Source organism: Taeniopygia guttata, chromosome 37, assembly GCF_048771995.1.
Source record: "Taeniopygia guttata chromosome 37, bTaeGut7.mat, whole genome shotgun sequence".
NCBI lineage: Eukaryota > Metazoa > Chordata > Aves > Passeriformes > Estrildidae > Taeniopygia > Taeniopygia guttata.
This window is the reverse complement of record NC_133062.1, coordinates 5,913,918-5,941,446: the sequence shown is the minus strand read 5'-3', so window position 1 is coordinate 5,941,446 and position 27,529 is coordinate 5,913,918. Positions and strand designations below refer to the sequence as shown.

The following is a 27,529-nucleotide window of genomic DNA, read 5'->3' as shown; positions in this document are numbered from 1 at the left end:
GGAAAGCTGGACAAGACAAACGCAGGTTCAAACCAATGTGGTTCATTGTCGGAATCTGTGGGTATTGGTGATTCCGAGATTGTAGAAAGTCTCTGTCTTTCTGCCCCGTTGCCAAAGAAGAAGCCATAGTTCGTCTGTGCTGGTTTCAAGGTTGTTTATTTTTGCTTATCTATAACATGTTCTGTTGCCCTGCCGCAGGTCTGTCCTGCAGGGCAGCGTGCGGGGCTCTGCCCCTCAGTGGGATGGTACAAACATTATATACCAGAAATTACGTGTACTATATTTACAATAATGTGCCAATATCTATCATCTACGTTGAATAGTGTGTCCCTAGCCTAAACCAATAGAAAAATGCCAACATCACCAAGAACATGGAGGTAAGGAAGAAGAAGGAGGAAGAACAGGATCAGGTCCACTTTCCTCCATCTTAGAACTCCTGACCCCCCTGTACAAAGTAAAACCCCCCTGTACAGGTGTTAAAACCCCCCTGTACAATACTAAAAAATTTTACCCTCTAATTTGTGACTACTTTTACTATACCATCTAACCCTCTGTGACTGCTTGTTCCACCTTTAAAGCTGGTAATTCATTCCATGGTTCAAACTCAAAATCACAGCTGTTTTCTGCTGTTTGCCAGGGTCTAAAATGCTTCTGACCAAGGCCTGGAACCTCTGAAAATGTCTGAGGGACATTTTGAGTTCCGACAGTTCATCAAGCGTTCTCCATTTATTCAAGATAAGGTGGTAGTTTATATAAGCTTTTACATAGTTTACAAAAACAAAAACACTCTGATTGGTAGGCTAACATTGTTTACCTTTTCCTTTAAACGGCCTACATCTTACACCATAAAACCTATACTAATTCACACCCAAGCAACCCAGTGGTCCCCACAACACCTTAAGACTATTTCTATCTGCGCCACAAGCTCTGAATTTCTAACTGCGTCAGAGGCTTGAAGGCCTCAAGGCCCAAATCTGAGGCCTAGACTGGAGTAGCTCAAGTTTCACAATTCATGTCCTCTTTCTCTCAAAAATGCTGCAACAATTCCCTCTTTTTCTTTTTGAGCTACTCAGGCTGGAGTGAAGGCGCAATGAACTAATTTTTGCACACACTGTAAAAAACACGGTATAACAATTAAAATAACTATAAAGATAAAAAAAAGTACAATACCAAAACGAATTAAATCTTTGACTCAGCCAAAAAACCTAAAAAAATTGAGCCAGTTATCAAATGGAATGTCCACTACGATAAGTTTTTTCTCATGTTGTCCTTCAATTGCATTAACTGTTTATAAATCGATTGAGAATGGTCAGACAATTAATGCAGCACATGCCCTCAAATTCTTCGCACCCATGTCCTTGTGCCAAAAGAAGGAAATCAATTGCAGCTCTGTTTTGTAGAACCGCATGATGGGTATCGTCTGCATCTGCAGCAAGCTCACTTATCAATTTAGATGTGATATTAATTTGTTTTCCTGTCTAGCAGGTTAGAGTTCTCAATTGTGTGAGCGCTTTTGATGAGGCGACCCTGGGGCAAAGAGTGAGGCTACTACTACAGAGGCACGCCCCCACAATGACACTATATCTTTACAATTAGGGTCCATTTGGAGAACACTGCGTTTGGCTCGTTGAGTCTTCTGAGGCAATTCGAGAACCTGATGTATGGTGGGAGCAAAAAGCGTCAACCTACCGATATAACATGGGCCTCCCCTAGCATTTTGAGGGACTGCTGACCAGGCTCGGTCCCCACAAATGAGGAAGGTTCCTGGGGGCAGTTTTCCTGCACCACCTCTTGGCGGTGTCACAGATTGAGTCGAATTGTTACAATATTCTGAATAGTTGTAATACAATGGTGATCTGGGAGACAACCAAGTGTCATCATCTGTCAATTTTCCATTTTCTTGAGTTGGTTTGGCAGCATAAGATCCAAATATCAAACAGTAATTTCCTGGGACAAAACCCAAAAGACCAAATTCTTGAAAACTGTCATCAGTAAATTTAAGGTTTTGCACAAATGCAACAGCTTGCGCTCCCAGAGTGCTATTTAAATTTATTTGAGCTCGGGTCCAAGTTTTGAACTCTGCAATGGGACCCAACGAGACTCCAATTAAACAAGTATAAAAAGGGGGTTAAACGGTGTGGCTAACAACAGGCAGAATTAATCTTGCCTAGTTTGTTTGGCCCAAGTGATCCACATATTTTCTCTCTTGTCAATGTCAAGGATTCCAGATACTTCAACAACCAAAACACTGCTTAATAAAAACATTGAGGCCCACCACATTCTTCTCAGGTTTTTGAATGCCCTGTTTAACATGAAAGAAACAAACTTCTAAACATAAACTATAACGTCTAATAAACTAACTTCTGATAAATCTAACTTCACACTTCTGATATTTCAACTTATTTCTCTGTACTTTACAAAATTAATTTTCATCAGAACTGGATTCATCAGGGATGTTCCAGGCAAACTGTTGTTGTTCACGTTGTTATCACTGCGGGTTGATATCTTTTTCATCTATTTTTAAAATTCTGTTTCTGCCTTTTCATATCAATGCAGCAAGAGCATCTGTCCTGTCCATCACACGACTTCTTGGTTGGATGGGTAAAAACACTCACTCAAGTAGGATTGCTGTTGATCTACGTTGGAACTCCCTCTTTTTTCTTTTGCCATTGAAAGACAATGGCAAAATGAACAGAAAAATTACAGGCATTACTAAAACTTACTAAAACTTAGCAAAAAATTTTAAAACATCATTAAAACCACACTTATTTAAAAAAAAAAAAAAAACAAACTCTAAAGCCCACGATCTTCTGTGGGTGAAACACAAATCTTTGCACAATTCACTTTTGCTGTGCATCTTCTGATCCACTTGTGGAGAGATCAGTGCTCTCTTGCAATTGATAAGTTCTACATTTTTCACTGAAATCTATCCATATTCTGCACCTGTTAAAACACAAACAAACCCAACACCCTCCACAGGGACTGGAGGGTCCTCTCTCAATTCTGTTCCCTAAAACTTGCATGAAGAAATGGAAATATCAACATCTTTGTTATAAGCATGAAAAAACATTAAAAACAAAACAATGCACATAGTAAAGAAACTAACAACAAATAAAAATCAATCAGATAATATACAATTAATATTACATATAAAATCACAGTTACTAAGTGCTACACTATCAAATTGTCATCCCAGAGTCTGCAGCAGCTGATAAACCTTAAAACAACAGAGATTTGGATAAAACATGTCCGGATCATGTCTCTCCAAAACTCCCTTGAGGCTCAGCTGCCTTATAGGATCAAATTGTCAAGCCAAAAGGACTTGAATACTTTTTGATGCAGAAAACACCTGGGTCAATCACACCAGCCACATAGAGCCAGAGCTTGGCCAGAGCTCAAACCCTAAGTGGAGGATATGTATTAACACATTATAAAATGAAAGTCTTAGAAATAACTGTTATAAGTAGAAAAAACCCTATTATTAAAAATTTATCAAACCATCAAATAATTGTACTTGTCCAAAATTTCTTTTAAGACAAAAATTCTCTAAATACAACAAACCTTTTCTTTAGAAATCTGAAAATTTTACTGAAATCTTGAACCAAAACTTGGACAATAAATTTTTAAAAGAAGATGAATTGCAGCTGCATAGAAGATTAGACAAAGAAAACACATGAGTAGTTAAAAAATCAAAAACACAGGATCCTGAAAAAACATATCTTGCAATCAATCACCTAAAAAGACAATAAAACATATGAAATCTGACTGTAAATATTAAAACAACACCTCAATACCTTAACATCTTAATAATAATTCTTATCACAAAAATCAGAAAACTTACATTATATGATCAACCTATCAACAAGAAATGTTTAAAATAGTTTAAGACAATCTTTTCAAAGCGTTCATATAACATTAGTAACAATCATTACTTATCATTACCTATAAAAACTTGACAATCATCACTTATCTTATTATCTATAAAACTCAAAACCAGAAATTGTGAACTCAATGCCAACATTCCATCTGACTGACTTTTCTCAAATCTTTGTTTTCAAAGACATTTTTGGCAATTAAATCATTATTAACATTTTCATCTTTCATCCACATTGTATTTGAAATAACTTTGATTTGCATAATGTCCATCCTTCTTTGTATCTTGGAAAACACTCAGTACTGCTATACTTTTTCATTACGTCTTCTGACTTTTGCAAGGAATGGGAAAAATGCTGTTGAAATTTTTGCTGTAGTGTTGCCATCTCACCATCGGTGACACTGCTGCTCTCGGCGTTGTTGTTACCGTGGCAACCAGGCTGTGCAGCGTCTCAGCCGCCATTGCTGGGTGCTGCGTGGAGGCGCCGCCGCCTTGCTCCCGTCCTTGCTGTGTCAATGTGGGTCGGCCCCCGGGAACGCCCATCTCCCTCCTCGCGCTGTTGCTCAGCAACAAGGAGCCTTCTGTCTCTCGGCCGAAGTCCGCTCCGCCCCGGGGCCGCCTCAGGCTCGGTGCTGGCCGGCCCCGCTCTGCCTGCCGCTCCGCGGTCCGCCCGGGCGGCTGGCCGGTGCTCACCGCCGCACCCTGCTGCTCTCCGCCACAGTCCGTTGCCTTAGTTCTGCCAACCCGTTCCGCGAGGGACGAGGAAGGGCTTTCTGTAACTTTTTCTTGCCTTTGTATCTTGCTTTGTGATCGCTTGTTTCTGCTACAATTGACAGGCCGCGTTGGGTTGCTCGCCGCCGCTGCTGCGGGGGGGCGAGGGGCCAGCGCCGCCTCGCTCCCTTCTCCGCCCTGGTCTCCGGCCCTGAGTTCCTCCTCCTGACTCAGCCCTGTTTCGTCACCAACTCCACCTGCCTCCTCAGGTGTCTCCCCGCCTCCCGAGGGACCCGGGAGGGCCACTTCCTGGTCTGCCTCACTCCGCGGGACTGCCGAGCTGTTAACATCCGCCGCTTGCGAGCACACTTCCGCTCCGGGCGCGGCCACATCTTTGCTTTGTCTCACGCCGGCCGGCCCTGCGCCGCCTGGTTCTGTGCTTCCCTCCAAACAAGCAACAACATCTCTGACAGAGGGGCTGACTGGAGCTTTCTGCCCTCGCACTGGCCGCATATTACAAACATTAAAAAATTTTTCAACCCGAGATGGCTTTTGAGCTTCTATCTGTTCTGATGTGGATTGCTCAAATGCCTGAATTGCAGCTTCTGCTGCTTTTTTCTCCGCGGCCATGCTCTGTAAGGTATGTAAAACTTTCTTCCAAACGCCTTCGAGCTCCAATAGTGTTTTCTTGTCTTTTCCGCCCTCTATGACTGCGTCCCAAAGCAGCTGCCCCAACTCTTGCCATTCAGTTTCACTAAAAATCAGCGAAGGTTTTTGCAGCTTGCCTTTGCTTCTTGCCCAAAGGACCAACTGTTCTAAATCGGCTTCTTTAACTTTTTCAGCTCTCTTTGAGAGAATATGAAAGAGAAGCCGCACTGAAGCCTGCAGATCCCCATCCATGGTGAACTTTCACCCTCTCTTTCTGTCCGCGGCTTACCTCCAACCTCCGCGGGTTGCCTCACTCTCACTTTTCTTCGTCAAGGCAGCAACTCCGCTCCAGCTTCCCGGCCTCGGCCACGTCCACACCCGCCGTTCGGGTCTCTTGTGAACGCCGAGGTCTTCCCACTGCTCCAACGGACTCTCGCAAACAAACAACAATGCGAAGAGTCTTTTTCCTCCCGTTGGGAAACGGCCCAATTTGGAGTTTGGAGACTTCTGCTCCGTTCCACTTGATCCCCGTTCACAAAAAGTGAATTTGGGATCCCGGTCCCATCACCATGAGGCGATTTGGACCTGAATTTTCGTCGCGCGACTCAAACCCGACTGCCCGTTACTCTAAAAGTAATTTGGCAGCCTTTTCGGAGCCTCCTAAGTCCCTGTTCGGGCGCCACTTAAAGCCAGGGAATCTCAGAAAAATGGAAAGCTGGACAAGACAAACGCACATCCAACCAATATGATTAATGCAACGTTCTCCGTTTATTCAAGATAAGGCAGTAGTTTATATAAGCTTCTACATAGTTTACAGAAACAAAGACACTCTAATTGGTAGGCTAACATTGTTTACCTTTTCCTTAAAACGGCCTACACTTTACACCATAAAACCTATACTAATTCACACCCAGACAACCCAGTGGTCCCCACAACACCTTAAGACTATTTCTATCTGCGCCACAAGCTCTGAATTTCTAACTGTGTCAGAGGCTTTGAAGGCCCCACCAGGCCTCAATCTGAGGCCTAGACTGGAGTAGCTCAACTTTCACAATTCATGTCCTCTTTCTCTCAAAAATGCTGCAACACTGTCCAGACAGGTTACCTACCCAAAACCCCCAAAACACCTACCAAAGACCCCAGAACCAGCAGCGCTACCAGCAGTGTTTGGGAAACTCCCAGTGGAGCGCGGCCAGGCCCCGCACAAAGACAACAAATCAAAAGCCATCCAGACCCAACCATGCATCATCCCAGGAGATTCCAGGCCACCTGGAGAGGATCCAACCCACGGAGGGACACAGATGGGAACACGACACCAGTTGGTAACTGCTTTGTCCATTGACTTTAATGATAAGGATGTTTATCGTGTTCCCACAGGAAAGCATGGGCCAAAAGGGGCTTTTTTTTGACATTTTAATTATAGGTGACACTCTCCATGGCCCAGAGGAAATCTTTGTTGTTCCAAAAGTACAAACAGTGCACCCAGGACAAGAAATCTCAGTCCAGCTGTGCTGCACAGACTCACAATTTTTCCTTTCATGAGGAATTCTGATCGCACAAGCCTTTCTACTCCCAAAGAATCACAGGGAACAGCTTCCTCTCAACCCTACAGAATGTGGGCACAAATTGTGGGACCAAGTAAGCCTAATAGCGAGTGTGGTCTATGCTACAGAGGAGAGAAGATCCACCTCCCAGGGATGCTGGACACTGGTGCGGATGTGACCATCATCGCTCACTCGGAATGGCCGACACAGTGGGAACTACAACTGGTGCAATTACACTGCTCAGGTGATCTCTGCATCCTCTCTCCACCCCAAAGTATTACCCAAGGGAACGTTTCTCATCTGTGGTAACCGACTATGGGATGGGAACCCCTTGCAGCTCCAGGGAGGTCCTTGTAGCCTTGGAAAACTTTCTACCCTTACTCCAAATATCACCTTGTTATGTAATTGGAAAAAAGAAAGCAAATTAAAACACTACAAAAGATCCTACACAGAATTTGATGAAAATTCCAATCCAAAATTATACGATGGAACAAACCAAAAAAGATTGCAGTCTCCCTCTTCCTACCCTGGGTAGCTGCAGCCCTTGGTGAAATAAATCACTTAGGGTGCTGGCTCAGCAAGCAAGCCAATGCTACCTCTGCCACCCTAAGTGATCTTTTAAAGGAAGAAGAAACCATGAGACTTCCTACTGCTAGCCCACGGACATGGCTGCCAAGACTTTGAAGGGATGCGTTGCATCAATCTCCCTTCACGCTCAGAATCCATCCACGCAAACATCCAGAAACTGAAGGAACTTGTGAAGGACTTAAAAGTAGAAAGCAACCCAGACTGGGTCAATGACCTTTTTGGTCAGAGGGGATTAATGGGATAGGGTACATCTTTGGCTAAGGGAATTTTGTGGATTTTCATTCTAATTGTGATTTTGTTAGCTATGTTCTCATGCCTTGTCCACTGTTTTAAAAGAACTATAGGGCACGCCTTTTTACTAAATACAGAAATTAGAGTTGTAGCAGTCAGAGGCCCTGCAAGGCCTCCCTGGCGGTCCTCACCTAAGATAAGAAATGCCTAAGTCACGGTGATGGGACCAAAGAAGCCCCTCTTCTGCATTCAGACCCTTCTTATCTCTCTGTAATAAGGCTATTGGTCGTATTCTTCTCAACTCTGGCGACTGGACAATTTCCAACACCCCAGTACCCCATATAAAGGCCCATTTCTGCCCAGTTCAGCAGAAGAACTGTCACTGCATCCCTTCAGAGGAGCTGGCAATAAAGGACATCGCTGTGGAACCACATACAGCCTTTTCCTCTCTCTATCCCTGTGTGTCTGCAGGAGGCACTTGTGAGCACAGAGCGAAATCACCAAGAGCTGAACTCACAGAGCTGAAATCACTCCAGAGGTGCTCGCTAAGTTGCCTGTGGCTGGGAGCTGAGCCCAGGGACCCAGACAGGCTGAGCCTGACAGCGCAGCGCTATCCGGACACCCACGGCAGCGGCAGCCCAGGGGTCAGATGGACCCCTGGGACCCCAGGCTGCATTAACCAGGAGTGACTGGGATCACAGAGGAACCATAAAGGAAGTTACTGCAATAATACTGGGACTATCTGGGAGTGACTGGAATCATACTGGGAGTGACTGGAATCATACTGGGTGACTTGGAGTGACTGGGACCTTACTGGGGGCAAATGGTACTGTAATGAGAGTGACTGGGTTCATACTGGGATCATACTGGGAAGGACTGGAACCATACTGGGAGTGCCTGGAACTATTATAGGGGTGAATGGGAACACCTGGGAACATGCTGGGATCGTGCTGGGATCACACTGGGAGTGACCGGGATGATACTGGGATCACACTGAGTGTAACTGGAAGTGAGTGGGACCATACTGGGGGTGACTGGGAGCCACAGGGCCCATGCTGGGAGTGGCCTGGGGGGAGCTGGGGGAACTGGCCCAGCTGGGGCTCAGGGTTGTTCTCCCCCAGGGCTGCCCCAGGTCCTGCTGCCACACCTGGCCCCACAGAGCTGAGGGACAGGGCACAGCTGAGGGACAGGGCACAGCCAGGGAACACGGCCTGGCCGAGGGACACTGAGCCCCAGCACTTTGCCCTGTTGCCCTTGGGCTCCCAGCACAGGCCCAGGGGCAGAATCCCCTCCAGAAACTGCTGTTTGCTTTCAGCTCTGCTCTGGAACATTCCCCAGGAGCCCCTGCAGTGGCTGCAGCCCAGCCGGGTGCCTGGGGCCACCAAAGCCGCTCCGGCAGTGCCTTCCTGCCCTGGGCAGGGCACGGAACACCCAAGGAAAGGCTTGTGCTGGGCTCAGGGCAGGGACAGGGCACTCCCCTGGTGCAGCTACGGGCACAGCAGAGCCAGCCTGGGCAAAGGATTGGGATCAATGTCCCATGGAATCCCAGCAGGGATTACTCCTCATTGCACTGCTCTCATTGGATTGGTTATCAATTCCAATCATTTCCCCATGGAATTCCCATGGTGGTGGGTTAGGGAGGAGATCCATCCATGGAATTCTCACCTGACTGGGATGAGAGGGAGATCTGGCCATGGAAATTCCATGGCAATTCCTGCATTCCCAAGTCCCCCATTCCTGAATCCCCCATTCCCATAGGAATTGCCCTTCCCCTCCTACACCCACCTTTGTGCTCCAGAGCCTCCCGACCATATCTGATGTATTTTGGGGGCCTTTCCACACAGGTGTGTCCCAGGTAATGCTTCATCTGCTCCACCATGATCCCTCTGGATTCCCAGCACCTCTGGGATATCCAGAGAGCACCGCTGGACACTGCAAAGCTCCTGGATCCCAGCTGGAAGGAGATGAAATCCCAGCCCTCATAGCCGTACAGGTGGGATCCATGGACGCTCTGTTGGACAGGAGGTCACAGCTGGAAACCCCCTGCACTGTGTGGAGACCTGGGAACGAGGAGAGAACAGACCCATGGAGTCGTGTCCCAGCCCCTGGGAGCCCCTTGGAGCTCCCTGGATTCCCATCTCAGCCCCACAGATCCCTCCCATCCCCAGAGATCCCATCCCAGCCCCTCAGAGTCCTCCATTCCCACTGATCCCAGCCCAGCCCTGGCTCCCCCCACTGCCCCTGCTCTGGTTGTACCGGCCCCGTCTCCAGGTCACTGTCAGCCACGGGCCGGTTCCTGTCCTTGAGCAGGGTCTGGCTGTCCCAAAATCCCAGCTCTGGCTGTCCCAATATCCCAGCTCTGGTTATCCCAAAATCCCAGCTCTGGCTATCCCAATATCCCAGTTCTGGCTATCCCAATATCCCAGCTCTGGTTATCCCAATGTCCCAGCTCTGGCTGTCCCAATATCCCAGCTCTGGCTGTCCCAATATCCCAGCTCTGGTTATCCCAATATCCCAGCTCTGGCTATCCCAATATCCAAAGTCTGGCTATCCCAATATCCCAGCTCTGGCTATCCCAATATCCCAGCTCTGGCTATCCCAATATCCCAGCTCTGGCTATCCCAATATCCCAGCTCTGGCTGTCCCAATATCCCAGCTCAGCTCCCACCCCCATCCCCGGTGTCTGTGCCTCCATCCGGCCCCGCTCGCTGCCGCAGCGCTCGCAGAGGGTCCCGTCCACGTCCCCCACAATCAAGGACTGGGGGACGGCCGGGCTCTGACAGCGCCACTTCCAGGAACTGCAGGGAGTGGAAAACTGGGGGGACATGGAGATTTGGGGGAGCTGAGGGGGCTGAGAGTTTGGGGATCCAGGGGGGTCCACAGGCCAAGGAAAGGGGGGACCTGCAGAGCTGGCAAAGCTGGAAGGAGGTTCAGGGGCTGAGAGCCAAGGAAAGGGGGTGCAGGGACTGGGAGAGCTGGGATGGGGTGTCCAGGGAATCCTGTGCCCAGGAAAGGGGATGCCAGGGCTCCTGAGTGTAAGGAAAGGAGGAGCTGGGGGCTGGGAAAGGCAGGAATGGGGGCCCAGGGGTCCCAGGTCAGGGAAAAGGGTGGGACTGGGGGTTGGGAGAGGCAGGGGATGGGAACAGGTTGTGTTGGTGCCGGATAAGGGGGTGCAGGGGGGTCTCAGTGCTGGGCAAAGGGGTAAAAGGGTGTCTTGGTTCTCAGGAATGGGGGCGCAGGGGGGTCTCAGGGTCACGGAAATGGGGGGGCAGGGATGGAGAGGTAGAAGGGAGTTCCAGGGGTCCTTGAGCCCAGGAAAGGGGAGTCCAGGGTTTCCCAAAAAGGGGTACCAGGGTGGGGACACCCGGGGTGTTTGGGAAGGGGGAGTTCAGAGGGTCTCTGGTTTTGCACAAAGGTGGGGCTGGGGGCTGGGAAAGGCAGCAATGGGGGTCCAAGGTGTTCCAAGGCGTTCCAGGATCAGGCACACGGGAAATCTAGAGGCTGGGAGCAGGGAAAAGGGGAGCAGAGGGCCCTGATGTCCGGAAATGGGGGATTCAGGGGGGTCCCTGTGCAGGATAAGGGGAGCAGGGGGGGTCCCGGTGCCGGCAATGGCGATTCAGGGTCCCGGTGCCCGGGGTCCCACTCCCCCCTCGCCCGCCAGGAGCGCCCCCAGCCCCAGCGCTGGAGCCACCGCGCTGCTCCTCCTCACTCCCAGTAGGATCCCAGTATGATCCCAGTAGGATCAGTCACCCAGGAGCTGCTCCCAGTATGATCCCAGTACAGCCCAGTCACTCCTGGCATCCCCCCACCCCTCTCTGCGTTCCGACCTGTCCCGGCTCCATCCCCGCCCCTCCCGCGGCTGCGGGGAGGAGGAGGAGGAGGGAGGAAGAGGCGGAGCGGCAGCGAGAGCAGCAGGAGGAGGGGGAGGATGAACCGCGGGGCTCCGGCTCTGCCTGAACTCGCAGCCCCCCGGGAGCGTCGCCCCCCTTTCGCAGGTGCCCGGGCAGGGGGAGCTGGCCCCAAATATCCCGGGGCTCCCTGGGTTTGGGGTTTTTGGGTGGATGTATGGAGCTGGCGGGGCTCCAAGGCCGAGCCGCAGCTGCCCTCGGGGGCACATCGGGGGTCCCCGGGAGGTGTTTTTGGGGGTGTCCCGGTGCGGGTGGCGGCAGAGCCCCGGCGGGGCCGGGGGGATGCGGGTCCCCCCGCGGTGCGGGTTGGGCTTCCCGGCCGGGCCCTCCGAGCTCTGCCGGGGCCACGTGGGGACCGCGGGGGAGCGGCGGGAGCGGCGGGGGGACCCCGGATTTGGGGAGCCCCGGGAGAGCCGCGGCTTCCCTGGGCAGGAGCGCAGAGAGAGGAGAGCCCCAGGAGCCCCAGCGGGGACCCCGAGAGGGGGGACCCCTGGCAGTGAAGTTTTCACAACATTCTCCATTTGCTGTTTCCCTTTGCAGCTTCAGCCATTTCTGTTTCAGAGTCAGATCCTCACCATGGGCTCTGCCTTCAGCTGTGCAGATTCCATCTGTGTAAGCAGGCAGAGCTTGGGGTGAGGGGCAGAGGGAATCAGCCAATTCCTGCCCCAGGCAAGAAGAGCCAGGTACATTGTCCCCCCTTTGCCCCAGCAGTGTTAATTTGCATTTCTAAAGCTCCTCGTGGGTGCCTGGAATGCAGCTTCTCTTCCAGAGCAGCTTCAGCAGCCTCACATGTGGCCCCCCCACAACCTGCTGATTTTTTTTTTCCTTCAGATCATCTGTTTACTGTTTATGGGTAAAAGGGTCACACTTAAATCTCTTCTAGTTTTACGAAGTGCAGCCTAAAGGTGAACGTTGAAAAATGCAGACCAAAATTTTGGTATCTCTAAGAGCCACATAAAACACAGACAAAAAAATTCCAAAGCAATTCACTTTCTTCTCTTTCTCCTCGGAGTAAAATCTCATTCTCACATCCCTGACCAAACCCAACCGGCAATATAGAAGTAGGATTATTACAAAAAATACTCCAATGCTATAAACTTTGCACTGAAACTGCAGGAAAAAAGAAAAACTCTACCACTATGTTTAGTGGAAGAGTCAAGGCATTCCTTAATTCTGGCCAGGATGTGCTGCAGAAATCATTCCATCCCCACAAAGCCCGGGCGTGCAGAGAAAATCGTTCCATGACACGTGGGTTTTACTTGATTTTTCCCGAACTTGATACAGTCTGAACCAGTCTAAATCCACTGGTTAAATGTTATGTAGTTTCGGGCTGTGCAGTTTTTAGTATTTGGTTTCCTTGTGGCCCCGGATTTCTTTGCTTCTGCTGTTAATGAGGTGGGAAGTGCTGGATTTCCTTCTCAGCCTTTTGCAGACCAGGTGTCTGCAGCCCTGGCAGTGTCTGGGGTAGGTCTTGGTTGCTGTTTGCTGCTGGGGTTGATGTTTTGCTGCTGGTCGTTATCTTTGTGGGTATCTTTTGGGCCATTCCCAGTGTGTTGAGATGTTAAACTCATCTCCATTGAGTGGTGTAACATCTCTTAACTAAACCTTTAACATTTCTTTCCCTAGGGCCAAGGCAAAGCAAGCCAGAGTAGAGAAATGAAAGGTTAACAATGTTAAAGTCTATGAGCTGGTGTATTTTCCATCAATGCCATGGCAGGCAGGGCAGTGTGTGAGTGTAAGTGAGAGCCAGAGTGGAATTGTGCCGTGCTCTTGCCCAGCAGCTGTGGCAGGGCAGGCCCAGAGAGCGCTGAAGCTGCAGCAGTGGCAGCAAGGGCTGTCCCCGGTGGCTGGAGCTGCCAAAGGAGGGTGGCCAGGCCGAGGATTTCAGCAGAGGATGTGTGGGCAGGCCCAGGGCCTTGCCCCGCTGTGGAGCCCTGGCTGCTGCTGCGCTGCCTTCAGTGCAGGCTCAGTGGGGGCCTCCCATCCTCCTGCTGCAGGCGGGAAGTGCAAATCTCCGGGGCTGCAGAGACCTGGAGCCGAGGCTGAGGGGTCCCCCCCGTGCTCAGCTGTGCTGGCGGCTGTTTCTGGCCTCGGGGCCACTTGGCACGGGCCACGCCACTTGGCCACCAGTGGTGCTGCTCTGCACTCCTTAGGCAGGAGCCGATGTCCTGCTGGGATGTTGGCAACAGCAAAGTGCCAAGGCAGGCTCTGTGCCAGCCCAGCTTCCTGGGGGAGAGATTGCACCAGAGACAGGATTCTGGCCACAGACTGCTTTAAATGTGCATCCCTTATCTCCACCCTGCACTAGGTGGAGAATTCCCATGGTAAGGAATTCCCGAGATCAATTCCAAGGGGAAATGATTGAATATCTGCCCTGGGTCTGGCTCTTCTTCTTGCCCAAGCCAATGGCAAAAGCTGTACCCATGGCATCTTGGTTTCTATCCCCAGCTTCCAAAGGTGTTTCTTTCTTTCCCCTTTCATTCTTTGTACCCAGCGTGAGCTCTGGGGGTGCCAGGGGTTCTGGAGGTCCCATTGTATTCCTAAAGCTGCCATAACCCCCTGGAGGATCTTTCCTGTAAAATGAGCTCTGCTGTCTGAGTCTCTTTCATTTTCAATGCCTTTTATTGGAATGATTTCTTTTAGAAATATCTTTAAAAGTGATCCAGGGGTTGCTGAGCAATCACAATTGCTTTTGCCCCCTGTTAGGTGAGATGGTGTCACCAGAAGATATTGAAGCCTTCCTGCCCAGGGCATTTCAGTGCCAGGCTCTTACAAGCACACACAGCTGTGCCGGTTGAGCTGACCATGGGGGGTAACCTGGGCTTTGTCTGATTCCCTTTCCTCAATAACAGCGTGTCTTGGAACTCTTTTCCCTTCTGCTGCCCTTGAAGAGCCATCCACAAAGACATTTTCTGCCTCAGGCCAGGCAATGTCTCCTGAATCTCCCCCAGGCTGGGTCTGGAGCTGTGTCACTTGAATGCAGTGCTAGGTTTCTTCCCAGCCCCTCTGGGGGCTGTTCAAACAGGAGGCTGGGTTAAACCCTTCCCCTGTCCTCAGTTCTGAATCCTCCTGTGCCACTGAACAAGTTTCACACTGTAATAACCGAGCACTGCTCATCCATTGCGAGGCTCTTTTGGTTATCAAAGCTTGAACTTGATGGCAGACTGGAACAGTTGGAGATCCTGTTGTCATCAGGTTTTGGGCCTCGGTTCCTGTTGAAGCTGTGGCTGAAAAATTCTGCAGACAATGAGGCCACTGTGGCCACTGGGTGAAACTTGTTGGCCCAAGAATTCCTTTGGCATGGCCCTGTTGAACATTCCCCATCAATTCCAATTTCTTTTCTGAGTCTGGAAGAGCCACAGCTGAGGCATCAATATTTTTGGTTGTTCATTTTCTCAGGTTTTGCTCTCTTTCTCCTGTCCATACCACAGCATGGAGGCTGTCTGGGGTTAAAAAGTCCAGACATGTGACACAAAGGTACAGCAGCAATAACCTCTGTATCACCTTTTACAATATTACAATGCCACCATCAACTTCCTTCCTAGTTAATATGAATCACAGTAGGAAGAAAAGAAATGGGTTTATTTCAAACCTATCCCCCACAGCTCCTAAGAGGGATTGAACAAATGATACCAGCTCAGCTTTCCCATTTATTCCCTTAATAATGAAAACACTCCTTTACAATTTTCCCCTCTTAGGTGTAAGATTCAGAGTGGATGGAGAGGCCCCTGTGTCCATCAGGAGAGGCCTCCTCTGGATGCAGACCCAGCCTGGATGTTCTCCAGGGCTGCAGTGTGGTGGGTCCCCGGTGGGATGGGAGCTCAGAGAGCCCTGACAATCCATGTCCATGCAGGGGTGGACTCGCTCCTCCTGAGGGTGCTGCTGTCTGTGCTTGCAGTGTCCTTGTGGGCTGCAGCTGGAGCCCTGACTCCTTCCCAGGGGCTGTTTGGGTGGGCTCTGCTCTGGCCAGGAGGGCAATGCCTCTGCCAGGTGCTTGTGGCCGAGGCCGTCCCCTGAGTGCTGGGGCCCCCTTGGGCCCTGGGGTTGGTCCCTCAGGGGCTGTGGGAACTCTGCCATGGCCTTTGCCTTCAGCTTGGCCTTTTGCTCATCCCTCCTTGCCTTCAGCTGCTGTGCCTTTGTGCCCAAGTGCTGCAGGGCCTTCTTCTGCCACTCCTGCAGCCCCGGTCACTGCCTGTGGGTGCTCATCCTCTGAGAGCTGCTGAGCTTTCTGCAAAATCTTTCCTTTCTGCAGGGACCCAAACCAAATCCTTAACAGAAAATCCTGAACCTTCCATGTGCACTCTGCATTTCCCAGATGTTGCTTTGTTTTGCTCCTTGTGCTCAGGGTCCCCTGCACAGCCCGGATGGCAGAGCCGGTGCCTGTCCTGCCGCAGTGTCCAAAGGCGGCCCCCCCGGCGGGCAGGGCCGGCAGCTCCCCGGGGCCGGGCAGCGGCCGGGGCGTCCCGCAGCCTCCTGGGGGCCGGGGGCCACTGCCGGCCCTGCCCGGGGCTGGTGGGGTCAGGCAGCGCCCGGCGCTGAGCCCCGGCTGCCCCACAGCCCCAGCCCGGCCCCCGCAGCTCCCCACAGGCCCCCAGCCCTGCTCCCGGTCCCGCACCTCTGCGCCCGCTGCTGCTGCTGCCCACCACAGAGAAACCCCTGATATCCTGACCTCCTGCTTTTCCTCTCCTGGAAACTGGGAATTCAAAGTATCAGCTGGCAAATTGTCAGGATAAGACCCTGCTGAAAAACATCCCCATCCTGAGTACTTTTCTGTTCCTCCTCTTTGCCATCATCCTTTTTCTTACCACACACATTCCTCCTGCTGCTTCTTGCCTGAACCATATTGCTGCACACTCCTCTTCACCCAATCTCTTCCCAGTGCACCAACACCATCCATCCCCTGTTGTCCAAATCCCTTCTCCCCTTCCCTTATTGCCCCCCTGGGTGTCCATGTCCTTAATTACCTCTAAGGGAATGTGCAAACTACCTCAGCATTCTCCCATGGGACCCTTCAGAGACATTTTGGGATCATCATCCCTTTGGCCAGGAGCCCTCCCTGGCTTTCCCTTTTCTCCCCTCCATGGGTGCCCTGCCATGTTCACTCCCCGAAGATCCCAGGGCACTCACTGATGAGATTTTCAGTGCTCTCTCCCTGCTGACTCTTCACAGACCCCCCTGATGTGTCACTCGTCTGTCTCCTGGTCACTCCTGGGTCCCCAATCAATCCCCGGTGCCGCCGCCAGCCAAGGGAGCCGATCACCCAAAGTGGGTGAGGCACCTTCAGCTGCACTCCCTGCCCCAGGGTGTGCGGGAAAATTGACATCACCAGAGGTTTCTGTCCACAAAGCAGACAGAGGAGTCCTGTGAAATTAATTTCATTCCTAAAAATGGGAGAGGCCATGGGACATTCCCCATGGGATCTCTCCAATTGTTGGAGGACACAGCCTCCATTTCACCCTAATTCTCCTGGCCACATCTCCCTCTGCTTTCCCCATTGGCTGAAGTACTTGTGAGCTACAGACTTCCCCATCCAGCTACTACATACTCCCTGAATATGCTCCCTGCTTTTATATAGCAAATGATATTCATGGCTCTGTTAAGTCTTTGTTGTTCATCTGGAAGTTCATGAATAGAGCAGGACCTTGGCTGAGCAGCAGTCTATGTCATCAATTAATAACATTTTCTAAAACCGATTCCTTCTCCTGTCACTCCCTTGTGTACATCTCCCTGGACCTCTGAGCCTTCCCCAACTGGACTCCCCGCCTCGGCCCCATCGCCCCCGCAAGGGGAATTTGGGGAGGTGGGAGTGGGGCAGCGCCAAGGCCGGGCCCCCCCGCGCTGTCCTGGCGGGAGCGGCTGCAGTGGGGACCGAGTGCGGGCGGGAGCGGCCGAGAGCCCAGCGCTGCCCCAGCCCGACCTGCCCCAGCTCCATCCCTGCCCCTCGGCTGGGATGCTGTGGGTCTGGGGGGAAGAGGGAGCCGGCAGTGGGTGCTGGGCCTGGGGGCAGGAGGAGAAGGGAAGGAGAAGCAGGCTTGAGGAACAGAATGGTCAAACAATGTAGGTGGCAGGAGAAGGTGGGATTGTGCAGGAGAAGGAGGAATATCAGGAGGAAGAGGAGTGTGAGGAAGAGGAGAGACCAGAGGAGGATGAGGAGGAGCAGAAAGAGGAAGCAGCAGAAGGTTCCACCCCTCCCTGTATCTGCAGCCTCCCCCCAGCCCCAGGAGCGTTGCTTCCCCCACATGCCGCCAGTGACTGTGAAGGGGGATCCAGGATTTCAGGGGATGAATCTTGGTGTTTCTGAGCTTTCGTGGGCTAAATGTTGGTGCTTTGGTTTATGTGGCAGCTGAATCTTTATGTTTTGGAGGAGGCTTTTGCTGACTTGTGATGTTTGGGGAGTTTTTGATCTGTGTCTTGAAATTTGTGGGATTTTTGGGCTAAATCTTGGTGTTTTGGAGGTTCTTACAGACACAAGATTCCCAATGACTTCCTGAGATGAACTGAAGCACGGAAGAATCTCCAGTCCAAGGTGCTCTCCTCTTGTTTTTTACCCCAAACCAGGATTTTTCATTCCCTGGGCGTGTCTGGATGGAGGAGGAGGAAAAGCCCCGGAGATGCTGCAGGAGGAGGAGCTGCAAACCCAGCGCAGGGAGCTGCGGGGAGGAAAGAGCCCCCCTGAGCCAGGAAGGCGGGCAGAGATCCAGCCGGAGCTCGGAGCTGGTGGAGAAGCCTCATGGCAGGGAGAAGCCCCACAAGTGCTTGGAATGTGGGAAGGGTTTCAGTCGGAGCGACAACCTGATCCAGCACCAGAGGATCCACACTGGGGAGAGGCCCTACGAGTGTGGGGAGTGTGGGAAGAGGTTTCGGACCAGCTCCAATCTCCTTGTACATGAGCGGAGTCACACGAAAGAGAGGCCCTTCCGCTGCCCCGACTGCGGGAAGGGCTTCAGCCAAAACTCCAACCTCACCAGGCACCAGCGCATCCACACTGGGGAGAGGCCCTACGAGTGTCCCCAGTGTGGGAAGAGGTTCCAGACCAGCTCCAGTGTCCTCGTACATGAGCGGATTCACACAGAGGAGAGGCCCTTTCGCTGCCCCGACTGTGGGAAGGGCTTCAACCGCAACTCCAACCTCACTGTGCACCGGCGCATCCACACCGGGGAGAGGCCCTATGAGTGTGGGAAGTGTGGGAAGAGATTCTCCAGGAGCTCTCACTTGACCCAGCACCAACGGAGGCACCACTAACTGAAGCCCTGTGAGTGCCTGGAGTGAGGGAAGAGCTTGGAGTGAGGGAAGAGAGTGAGGGAAGAGCTTGGAGTGAGGGAAGAGAGTGAGGGAAGAGCTTGCTGCGCTGCTCCAGCTCCATCCCCCATGGGAGGATCCGGGCTGGATGATCCCCAGTGACCCCCGTTGTGCAGAGCCCTGGTGCCCCCGTATGGGGAATAAAACAGAGAGTAAAGCAATGGAGCTGATAAAGGGGCCCGATATGTGAGGCCTGACTGAGCAGAAACTGTGGGAGACACAGACACAGTTGAAGTCTCCCTGGGCAAGAAGTGACCGAGCAACGTGGTGTGAGACTTTGTGATAAAATAATGTTGCCAGGTGATGTCATGTCACGAAGAATGTGTAACCAATGGGAAATTGTTACCAAAAACAGAGCCCTATATAAGGACCCTAGAAGTAAATCCCTGTATAAAAAACTGGTACACACAATAAAATTGGCTTTGGTCTAAACTCGGATGTCCCCGTCTCTCCCTGGTGGATTACCCTGTTGTGGGTGATCCCCGTTGGGTGGGGGGAAGGTGTTGGAGGGATTTCTTTCCCTTCTCCTTGTGCTGCCGTGGTTTGGTTGGTAATAAATTCCCTCCCTGTGCCCGGGCTGGGTCTGTTGTCCCCGTGCCGCTGCTCGGGGCGGGATCTGTCCCGTTCCTTCTCTGCACTCCCGGGCCTCTCCTCAGCCAATGAGAGAATGCGGTGGACAAGAGTCAGCCAATCAGAGAGAGCGGCGCTGATGACTCACAGTTGCCGGGCAGACCCGCAGCAGGCAGTGTTCCCCACCCGGACCCCGCCCTCCCTGCCCAGTGCCGGCCCCGCCGTGGGGTCCCCCCAAGTCCCTCCCCAGTGCCCCCCACAAACTGGGCTGGGTTTAACTGGGAAGCTTTACTGGGAACACTGGGAGCAGGCGGGCAGGGGCAGAGTGACAGCAGGGCTGGGGGTACACAGGACCCCCCAAAATCAGCGTGGGGATGGAGCGGGGGATCCCGGCTGGGCCCGAGGCCACGGGGAAGCTCTGCGGCCGCCGGCGGCTCAGGAGCTTTGTGGGCAGAGAAACAGGGGTGACACCGGGCTGGGGGCCCCAGGTGGAGCACCCACAGTCTTGGGGAGAGGGGACATGACCCCCGGGACCCACTTGCACAGGTAGAAGCTGAGCCCCAGCACCAGGGAGACAAAGCCCAACTCGTAGTCCCTGATCCCCGTCTGCATCTTGCTGCCGGTGGCGTCCAGCGGCATCTCTGGGAGGCCTGCAGGCATCAGGACCCCCCAAAACCTCTCACTGACACCCCAAGCCTCTCCAAGCACCCTCCTGATTGCTCCCAGTCCACCCAGGACCCCCTGAAACTTGCCATGATCCCTTCCTCACCTCCCCAGGACCCACCAAAGCGTCTCCCATCCCTTTCAGAATCCCACAACCCCCTTCCAGTCGTCTCCACCACCCCAGTACGCCTAAACCCTCTCCCAGTCCCTTCTCAGCCCCACCAGGACTCACCCAAACGCTTCCCAGTCTCTTTCCAGCACAACCAACTTCATCCCAATCTCTGCTTTTCCATCCCCAATCTCCATCCAGCTCCTCCAGGCTCACTCTAGTCCCTCCCAGTGACACCCAGTACCCCCAAACTCCCTTCCAGTGCCCACCAGGACCCCCAGAACCTCATCCCACCAGCTTCTTCTCTGCTGAATTCCTAGAGGAAGACCAGGCCCAGCTACTACCAGACCTTCAGAGAAAACTCCACCCTTCTAGAGATCACCACTTCAGCAGCATTTCATCTGCCACTCCAGGAGGAGCAGCCACCATTTTAACTGGACTACTACCAACACCCTGACTCCTCAGGGTGTCAGGTTTCTGCCTCCATCACTAGTTTCATTTGTACTAATTGCATTTTTTAAATTATTATTTTTATTTAGTTTTTTTCCTGGTAAAGAACTATTATTCCCTTTCCCATATCTTTGCCTGAGAGCCTTTTGTTAAATTGTGGTAATTCGGAGGGAGGGGGTTTACCTTTTCCATTTCACAGGAGGCTTTTGCCTTCCTTCACAGACTCCTGTCTTTTCAAACCTAGACATGGGCCTTGATTTTTTTCTATCCCTTGTGTGTGTGTTGTGGGCTCGGGTCTGGCTCTAGATTTTCTTGTGGGCAGGGCTGGCCCTGTTGGCCGTGCGGAGCCCCCGTGGTTTTCTGGGCTTGTGCCCGAGCGTGTTGGGGTGTGTTGAAGGGCGCTGCTGAGGGGCTGCCAGGTGCCTATGGCACACCGCCCTGAGAGCGCCCGGTCTGGTCTGATCTTGCAATGTAAGCTGAGTCTGGCCCAGTTAGTACTTGCATGGGAGACCCCCTGGGAATACTGGGTGCTGTAGGCTTCTTTTGCTGCCTGCTGGCCAGAGGGCCTCTGGTGCTTGGGTTTTCTTGGGCAGCCATGGCGAGGGGCAGGAGGGAAGGGGCACGTGGGCCTTGTGTGGTTTTTTGTGCCTTGTGTGTGTGTTGCAGGCTCGGGTCTGTCTCTCGATCCCCTTGTGGGCAGGGGCGGCCCTTTTGGGCTTGTCGAGCCCCTTTGGGGTTCTGGGCTTGTGCCCGGAGGGTGGTGTGGTGGGCTGAAGGGCGCTGCTGAGGGGCTGCAGGTGCCCATGGCACACCGCCCTGAGAGCGCCCGGTCTCGTCTGATCTCGGAAGCAAAGCTGGGTCGGGCCCTGCTGCTGCTGGGGGCAGCGAGGATGACGTCGAGGATGACAACCTCTTGCTCCACCTCACCACCGGCAGGCTGAAGATGGTGGCCTTTGATTCTGACATCTCCTTTAAAGCCAGGTTCCACAGGGAATTTGCAGATGGGTCCACACACAGGGGGATGCTCCCAGATTTGGGCATTGCACAGCCTTGCCGGGAACCAAAGGTTCCCCCTTTGCTGGGGCAGATGCAGCTGATCCTTCAGTCGGCTGCCAGGCTGCTTTTGGCAGGGCTGGGGGCATGGGCTGGGGTGGGTACGAAATGGGAGTGGGCTCCTGGCCCTGCCAACAGCCCCCAGCACCTACCGTGCCCCGGGTGGGGCTGGGCTGGGGCAGCCAGCCCGACACAAACAAACCCCCATGGTGGGAGCAGAGGTGGGACTGCAGAGCCTGTGCAGGGGCTGCTTTGCTTTGCAGGCAAGGAAGGGCTTGGGCTGCTCCACTGCCCTTGTTTGCTTTGGGATCACCATGGGGGCAGTGCAGGGGGAAGGGAGAAAGCCTGGGCTTCCCTCACCTGTGGGTGGGTTTTTCCCTGGCATGCAGGGATTGGGCCTTCCCCAAGCCTCTGACAGAGATAAGATTTTTTTACCTTTTTTCTTGTTGCCCTATTTGTCTGAAATCTATTTTTAATAATTTGTTGTTAGTTTTTCTAGAGGAAGCATTCTAGGTGTGGTCCAGTCTGGATCAGGAAGTGCGGGGCACCGCGGGCAGCTGGGACAATGGGACAGGAGCCTTCAGCTGACGGGGCTTTCTGGTTTCTCTCCTTGCAGCCGGGCTCTGCAGGTGCTGAGGCTGCTCTGGGCTCTGCCAGGACCCTGCTGGAGCTCAGCACCGGGCTGCAATCAGCCAAAGGAGAAATGGGGTGCCCTGCAGCACAGACTTGCTTGAGCATTTCAGCAGCACAGCTCAAGTTTGCAGAGTGTACACCTCCAAGGGAAAACATGCCACCACCCAAAAAATAAACTTGTTCAATAGCTTCTGAAATGAAATCAATCTGGGATGACCCCAAATGACGTTTTGCACCTTGCTCAAGCTGTAGCTCAGCCCTTCTCTGAACTGTTCTCTCCCCACCTGCCTTTTACTTCCCAACTGCTCCCTCTTTTCCCCCAGTGAGTTCCCAGCCCATTCCAGTCTCCATCACACTGTTGCCTTCCTTGGTGCCCCTCACCATGAGGAAGGCTGAGCTCCAGGCTTAGGGACTCATCCTGTCACTGGCTGAGGAGCAGCAATGTCTCAGAGGTCCGGTGGGATTTTAGTGTCATTCAGAGCTGCTCTCCAGCCCCCAGCTCTCCTCACTGCTGAGTTCCCACTCCCTTTTCCTCATCCTTGCAGCAGGGTGAGCTCTGTGAATCCCCTTGAGCCTCCCCACTCTTCCCAGCCCACACACCCACCTCAGTTAGGCGGAAGCTGCAGCTTCTCTGTCTCCTCTGGCACACCAGTGCAGTCCCCTGTGCGGGGAGCCCCAGCCCCAGAGCACAGCACTCAGCAGTGCAGTCGGGGCTGGAGCAGCTGCCCTGCAGCCCTGGCTTGGCTCTTTGTGGCAGGGAATGCTCCCTGTGTGCAGCTGTCCCTGCAGGATGGCCCCAGGGCAGAGCCCAGCCGGGCTCCCCCTGCAGCCCCTGAAGCTTGGGGCAGACAGTGGTCCCAGAGCTGAGGTTCACGGGGAGCACCCGGAGCTGTGCCTCGCACTCTGTTGCCGTGTCACAGTCTCGTGTGCAGGGGCAGCTCCAGGGCCTTCTTCCTCTTCCTCCACCCAGGCCAGCTTGAGCTCTCTTGGGGGTCTCTGCTCCATGTCAGTGACTGGATTTGTGGCTACTTGCAGGAGAGATGCCTCAGAAAACTCCGAGTCAGCAAGTCCTGCTTTCGTGCCTGGAAGGCACCTTCAAGAGAGAAGCCTCAGGAAGGCTCAGGACAGCAAGTCCTGCGCTCTGGTCTCGAGGGCTCCTGCCACAAGGACAGAAGACTCCTGTCAAGGATTGTGCTATGGCCTCGAGGGCACCGGCAGCAGGGATGGGAGATGCCTCCGGGGCACCAAGTCCCACACTCTGCCCTCGAGGGCACCTGCAGAAGAGAAGCCTCAGAAAGGCCACGGGTCAGCAAGTCCTGTGGTCTGGCCTCGAGGTCAGCTGCAGGAATAACACCTCGGAAAAACTCCGGGTCAGACACTGTTACGGTAAGCTCATGGACACCCTTTTGTCCCCCCTTTCCTAGAGCCTCTGTGATTCTGATCAAGATAACCCCTGGATCCTCCTTCCTGCCCCAACGGGGTTGGTGGGGAGCCAGGAAAGCCCACCCTGTCCAAAACCTATATAGACCCCTGAAACTTCCTGTGCTCTCTCTTTTGCCCCGCTCTCCCATGGACACCACAAAATAAAGAGAGCTGTTCCAACACCCTTGGGATAAGAGCCTCTTTTGAATATTTATCCCTCTCCTGATATTCCTCCCCTCACAGCCTATACCTCTGAGCTGGTCAGATTCTTTGGGGGCTGCGTGGAGGGGGGGAAACTACAGAAATTACAGTTGGCGCCCAAACGTGTGCTGCTCTGAGCCCACGAAGAAGCTGGACCCCCTATTTCGGTGGAATTCAATAGCTTTTGGGACAGTCAACTGCCCTGGTACTCTAGCTGCCTTTAAAGGCTTTGAGTGACAGGGACAAGTCGAGGCCCTCTGCCTGAGTACCCCAGGAAGAGCCGACTGGAGAGGGAACCCCCAGAAGGTTTCACAGACAAACCCTGCAGTGCACAGGCTTGGTGAGTTCTCCGTTCATGGCACCCGGGACCGCGCCTGGTTGGGAGGACTGACCATAGTGACTGCGGGAGGCTGCTTGCGAGAGGGGGTGCCAGGGGCTCTCTGCAGATCAGCGTGGAACCGGTGGGCTGCGCATACCCACGTTCCAGGGGGAGAAGACACGGGAGGAGAGGGATAGAGCTGCTCCGGCAGCAGAGGGATGAGCGCCCCTCCCCCTGTGCCCCCCCCGCTCGTATTTCCACGGAGGGAAATTCAAATCATTCGTGCTGTGTTATTAACTCTGGTGGAGATTAGACCAGTGATACGAGTAAAGTCATGGGTACAAACCTGTCGCTGGAACAAAAGAGTACACTAACACATCTTAGCAATATTTTAAACAATGTATCGTTCTCTAAAAAGCTTCTCCTGCATTTTGTGTGCTGGCTAAAGGCAGAAATACCAAATTTTACGGTGCAGGAACTGAATTTGCTTTCTTTTTGGAATCAAATTGGACAGATATTAACTTTAAAAGTCAAAAATGGTGAACATAAAGTTTCTCGATTTATTCCGATATTTTTACAAGCACGCAAAAAGATTTTAGAACAGAAAAAAGCATACAAACGCAGATCCACAGTTCTAATACTCCCTTTTCCCCCTCCTGCCCACCTCCTCAATACCCCAACCCTGAAAACCCCTCACCCACCCCTTATTCCTCTCTGACACCTTGCTTTTCCGAGAAATATAGTCCGGAAGTCGCGTTAGAGAGCAGCGCAGCGTCTCTGGAGCACACGCGGCCAGATAATGGCGGCGGCCATGTGCTTCCACCGGCGCTGGCTACTCCATCCCCCGCTCCCCCTCCCACTCGCATTCCTTTGCTTCCCCCGCCCTCCGCCCCCTCCTCCGCCCCCACCCCCTCCTCCCTCCCCTCCTCCAATACCTCCTTATCTCCCACGGCAACACCCCACCCTCCTTATCAGTGCCAGCCCCCGTGTTGCCCCGGGAACAGGGGCGGGGCCGGCCCCTGCACTCCTCTGAGCCCCAGCGCGGAGGACAGCAGGGCGGGGGCAGGGGACGGCAGCCCAGCGGCTCAGAGCCGGGGCGGGGACCGAGTTTGCACTGCGGGGCAGACAGCCCGGGACAGGTGCGAGCTGCTTCTCACCGGGGCCGGGGGGGGCGCTGGGGGGACATAACCCTGCCTCTACCGAGGAATCTATACCATCTGTAGCTCCAGTGGTTTATTTAGGGAGAAGAAATGGTACCAGAACATATCAGCCTTTACCATACAGACAAAACAGAAATCTGTAAAGTTCAGAGAGAATTTGGGAGGTCTAGTGAGATTTTTAAAGGTATGATTAGAGCAACCTTCAATTCAAATGAAATGGTACCGAAAGATATAACTGATTTGTTTAAATGTTTACTAACATCCTCTGAATATGACATATGGGAAAATAAGTGGAAATTGGCTTTGGAAATAGATTTGCAAGAAATACAACATACACCCAGTGAAGCCATTGACAGTGATGGTCAGCCTCTTACAATGCATCATTTATGTGGTACAGGGGACATACAATGTCCAGAAAAACAAACCAGACTGTTATCTAGATCGATCTTGGAAAAAATCTGTACTGCTGCAGAAAAGACTCTGTATCAATTACCAGGCACTGAGGTTGAATGCAGCTATATTAACATCAGTTTCCTTCTGAGAGTTTTTTACAGTTTGTGGATCGTTTGAGAAGCCAAGTTGAAAAACAGGTGCAACACACCAGTGTGCAAACAGAGTTGATTAAAGAAATGGCTCAGAGGAATGCAAATGAGACCTGTCGTAGGATTCTTCTCAGCCTTCCTTTTGATCCTGCACCCACTCTCCCAGATGATCGAAGCCTGCGCTAAGAGAGCAGAGCTGCTTGATAATCCCATCAGTCATAGAGCACCAGCAGATTTACAGCCTGTTGCCACTGCTGCATCAACCCCAAGGAAGCCACCCAGATCATCACAACAGCTGCAGCACATCATCTGCCTGCGTTGCAAGAAACCAGGACACTTTGCCAGAAACTGTCCTCAAAACCAGAACCAGAGACAGATCAACAAACAAAAAAACTAAATGCACAGCGCGGACCTACTGCTACACGCAAAGATATAAATGTAGCAGGACCAAAATGTGACAATGCCTCTCTTTTAACAAATAAGGGGGAGGGTGGGTACCATGGTGGGGGGGGGGAGAGAAAAATAAAAATGTGAAATGTATTACTAACAAGGTTTGGCAGCCACTAGGCCGGCCACGTACAGTGACTGCCAAAGGATTTCATTTCAGAAACACTGATTGGAAAGTCATTGTAGTGGACCTGCCAAACAGCTCACAAGACCTGCAGGCGTACGATATGGAACTGGACAGTGAGTATTTTGTTATTGGGGACACAGCATACACACCTCCTGAGATTGAAATAGTTCCCATGACTACTAAGGGAAAAATATCCAGCCTTATGCTGTTGGCACGTTGCTTGTACCCTCCATTCTATCTAGAAAAGGGGCAAATTCTGGCACAAGCCATTCCCGTCTCAGTGGAAATCACAGTAGAAGGAAAATCTCCAGAAGTCTACTGGGCAGAAGTAGTAGGAGAGGATAAACCCTCCATGGCATGCAACCTAGCACATGGGTCAGAGCACCTTCAGGTGGAAGGTGTTCTGGACACAGGTGCAGACATCACGGTGATACCCAAAACCATGTGGCCATCACACTGGGAATTGCAACCTGTGGCAGGCAAACTTCAGGGTATAGGAGGAACTACATTGGCAAAAATTTCTAAAAATGTAGTGCAAATTGAGGGACCTGACGGGAGATCGGCAAGTGTTCGCCCGTTTGTGGCAGACTATAAGGCTCCTCTGTGGGGGAGAGACACCATGTCCCAGTGGGGAGTCCAGTTAATCATTCCTAAGACACCCCAGGATTTTCAGAAGTAGCCACTATGGAGCGCCGTACCCACAAGTTAAAGTGGTTGGATAACACCCCAAAGTGGGTAGCACAGTGGCCTTTGAGTAGAGAAAAACTCGAGGCGCTTGAAAAACTTGTGGAGGAGCAGGTAGCTCAAGGACACCTGCAAGAGACAGACAGCCCTTGGAATTTCCCAGTCTTTGTAATAAAAAAGCCTGGGAAGGACAAATGGAGATTGCTCCACGATCTCAGAGAGATAAACAAAATTGTGGAGGACATGGGACCTCTCCAGCCAGGGATGCCTAGTCCAGCTATGCTTCCCCAGGACTGGAAATTGGCTGTGTTAGATATAAAGGACTGTTTCTTCCAAATTCCATTGC

General features: G+C 52.4%; 2 protein-coding genes across 2 annotated transcripts in view; one reads left to right on the top strand and one right to left on the bottom strand.

The window, feature by feature from the left end:
• LOC140681608 (uncharacterized) overlaps nt 1-27,529 on the bottom strand; it is a 370,130-nt gene that overhangs the window by 290,470 nt on the left and 52,131 nt on the right. The window lies entirely within an intron of this gene.
• LOC116807118 (uncharacterized) lies at nt 11,471-19,235 on the top strand. Its single transcript, XM_072921513.1, has 3 exons — nt 11,471-11,591; nt 12,045-12,187; nt 18,063-19,235. The coding sequence occupies exons 1-3, from the start codon at nt 11,525-11,527 to the stop codon at nt 18,744-18,746; spliced, it is 894 nt and encodes a 297-aa protein (XP_072777614.1). The 5' UTR covers nt 11,471-11,524; the 3' UTR covers nt 18,747-19,235.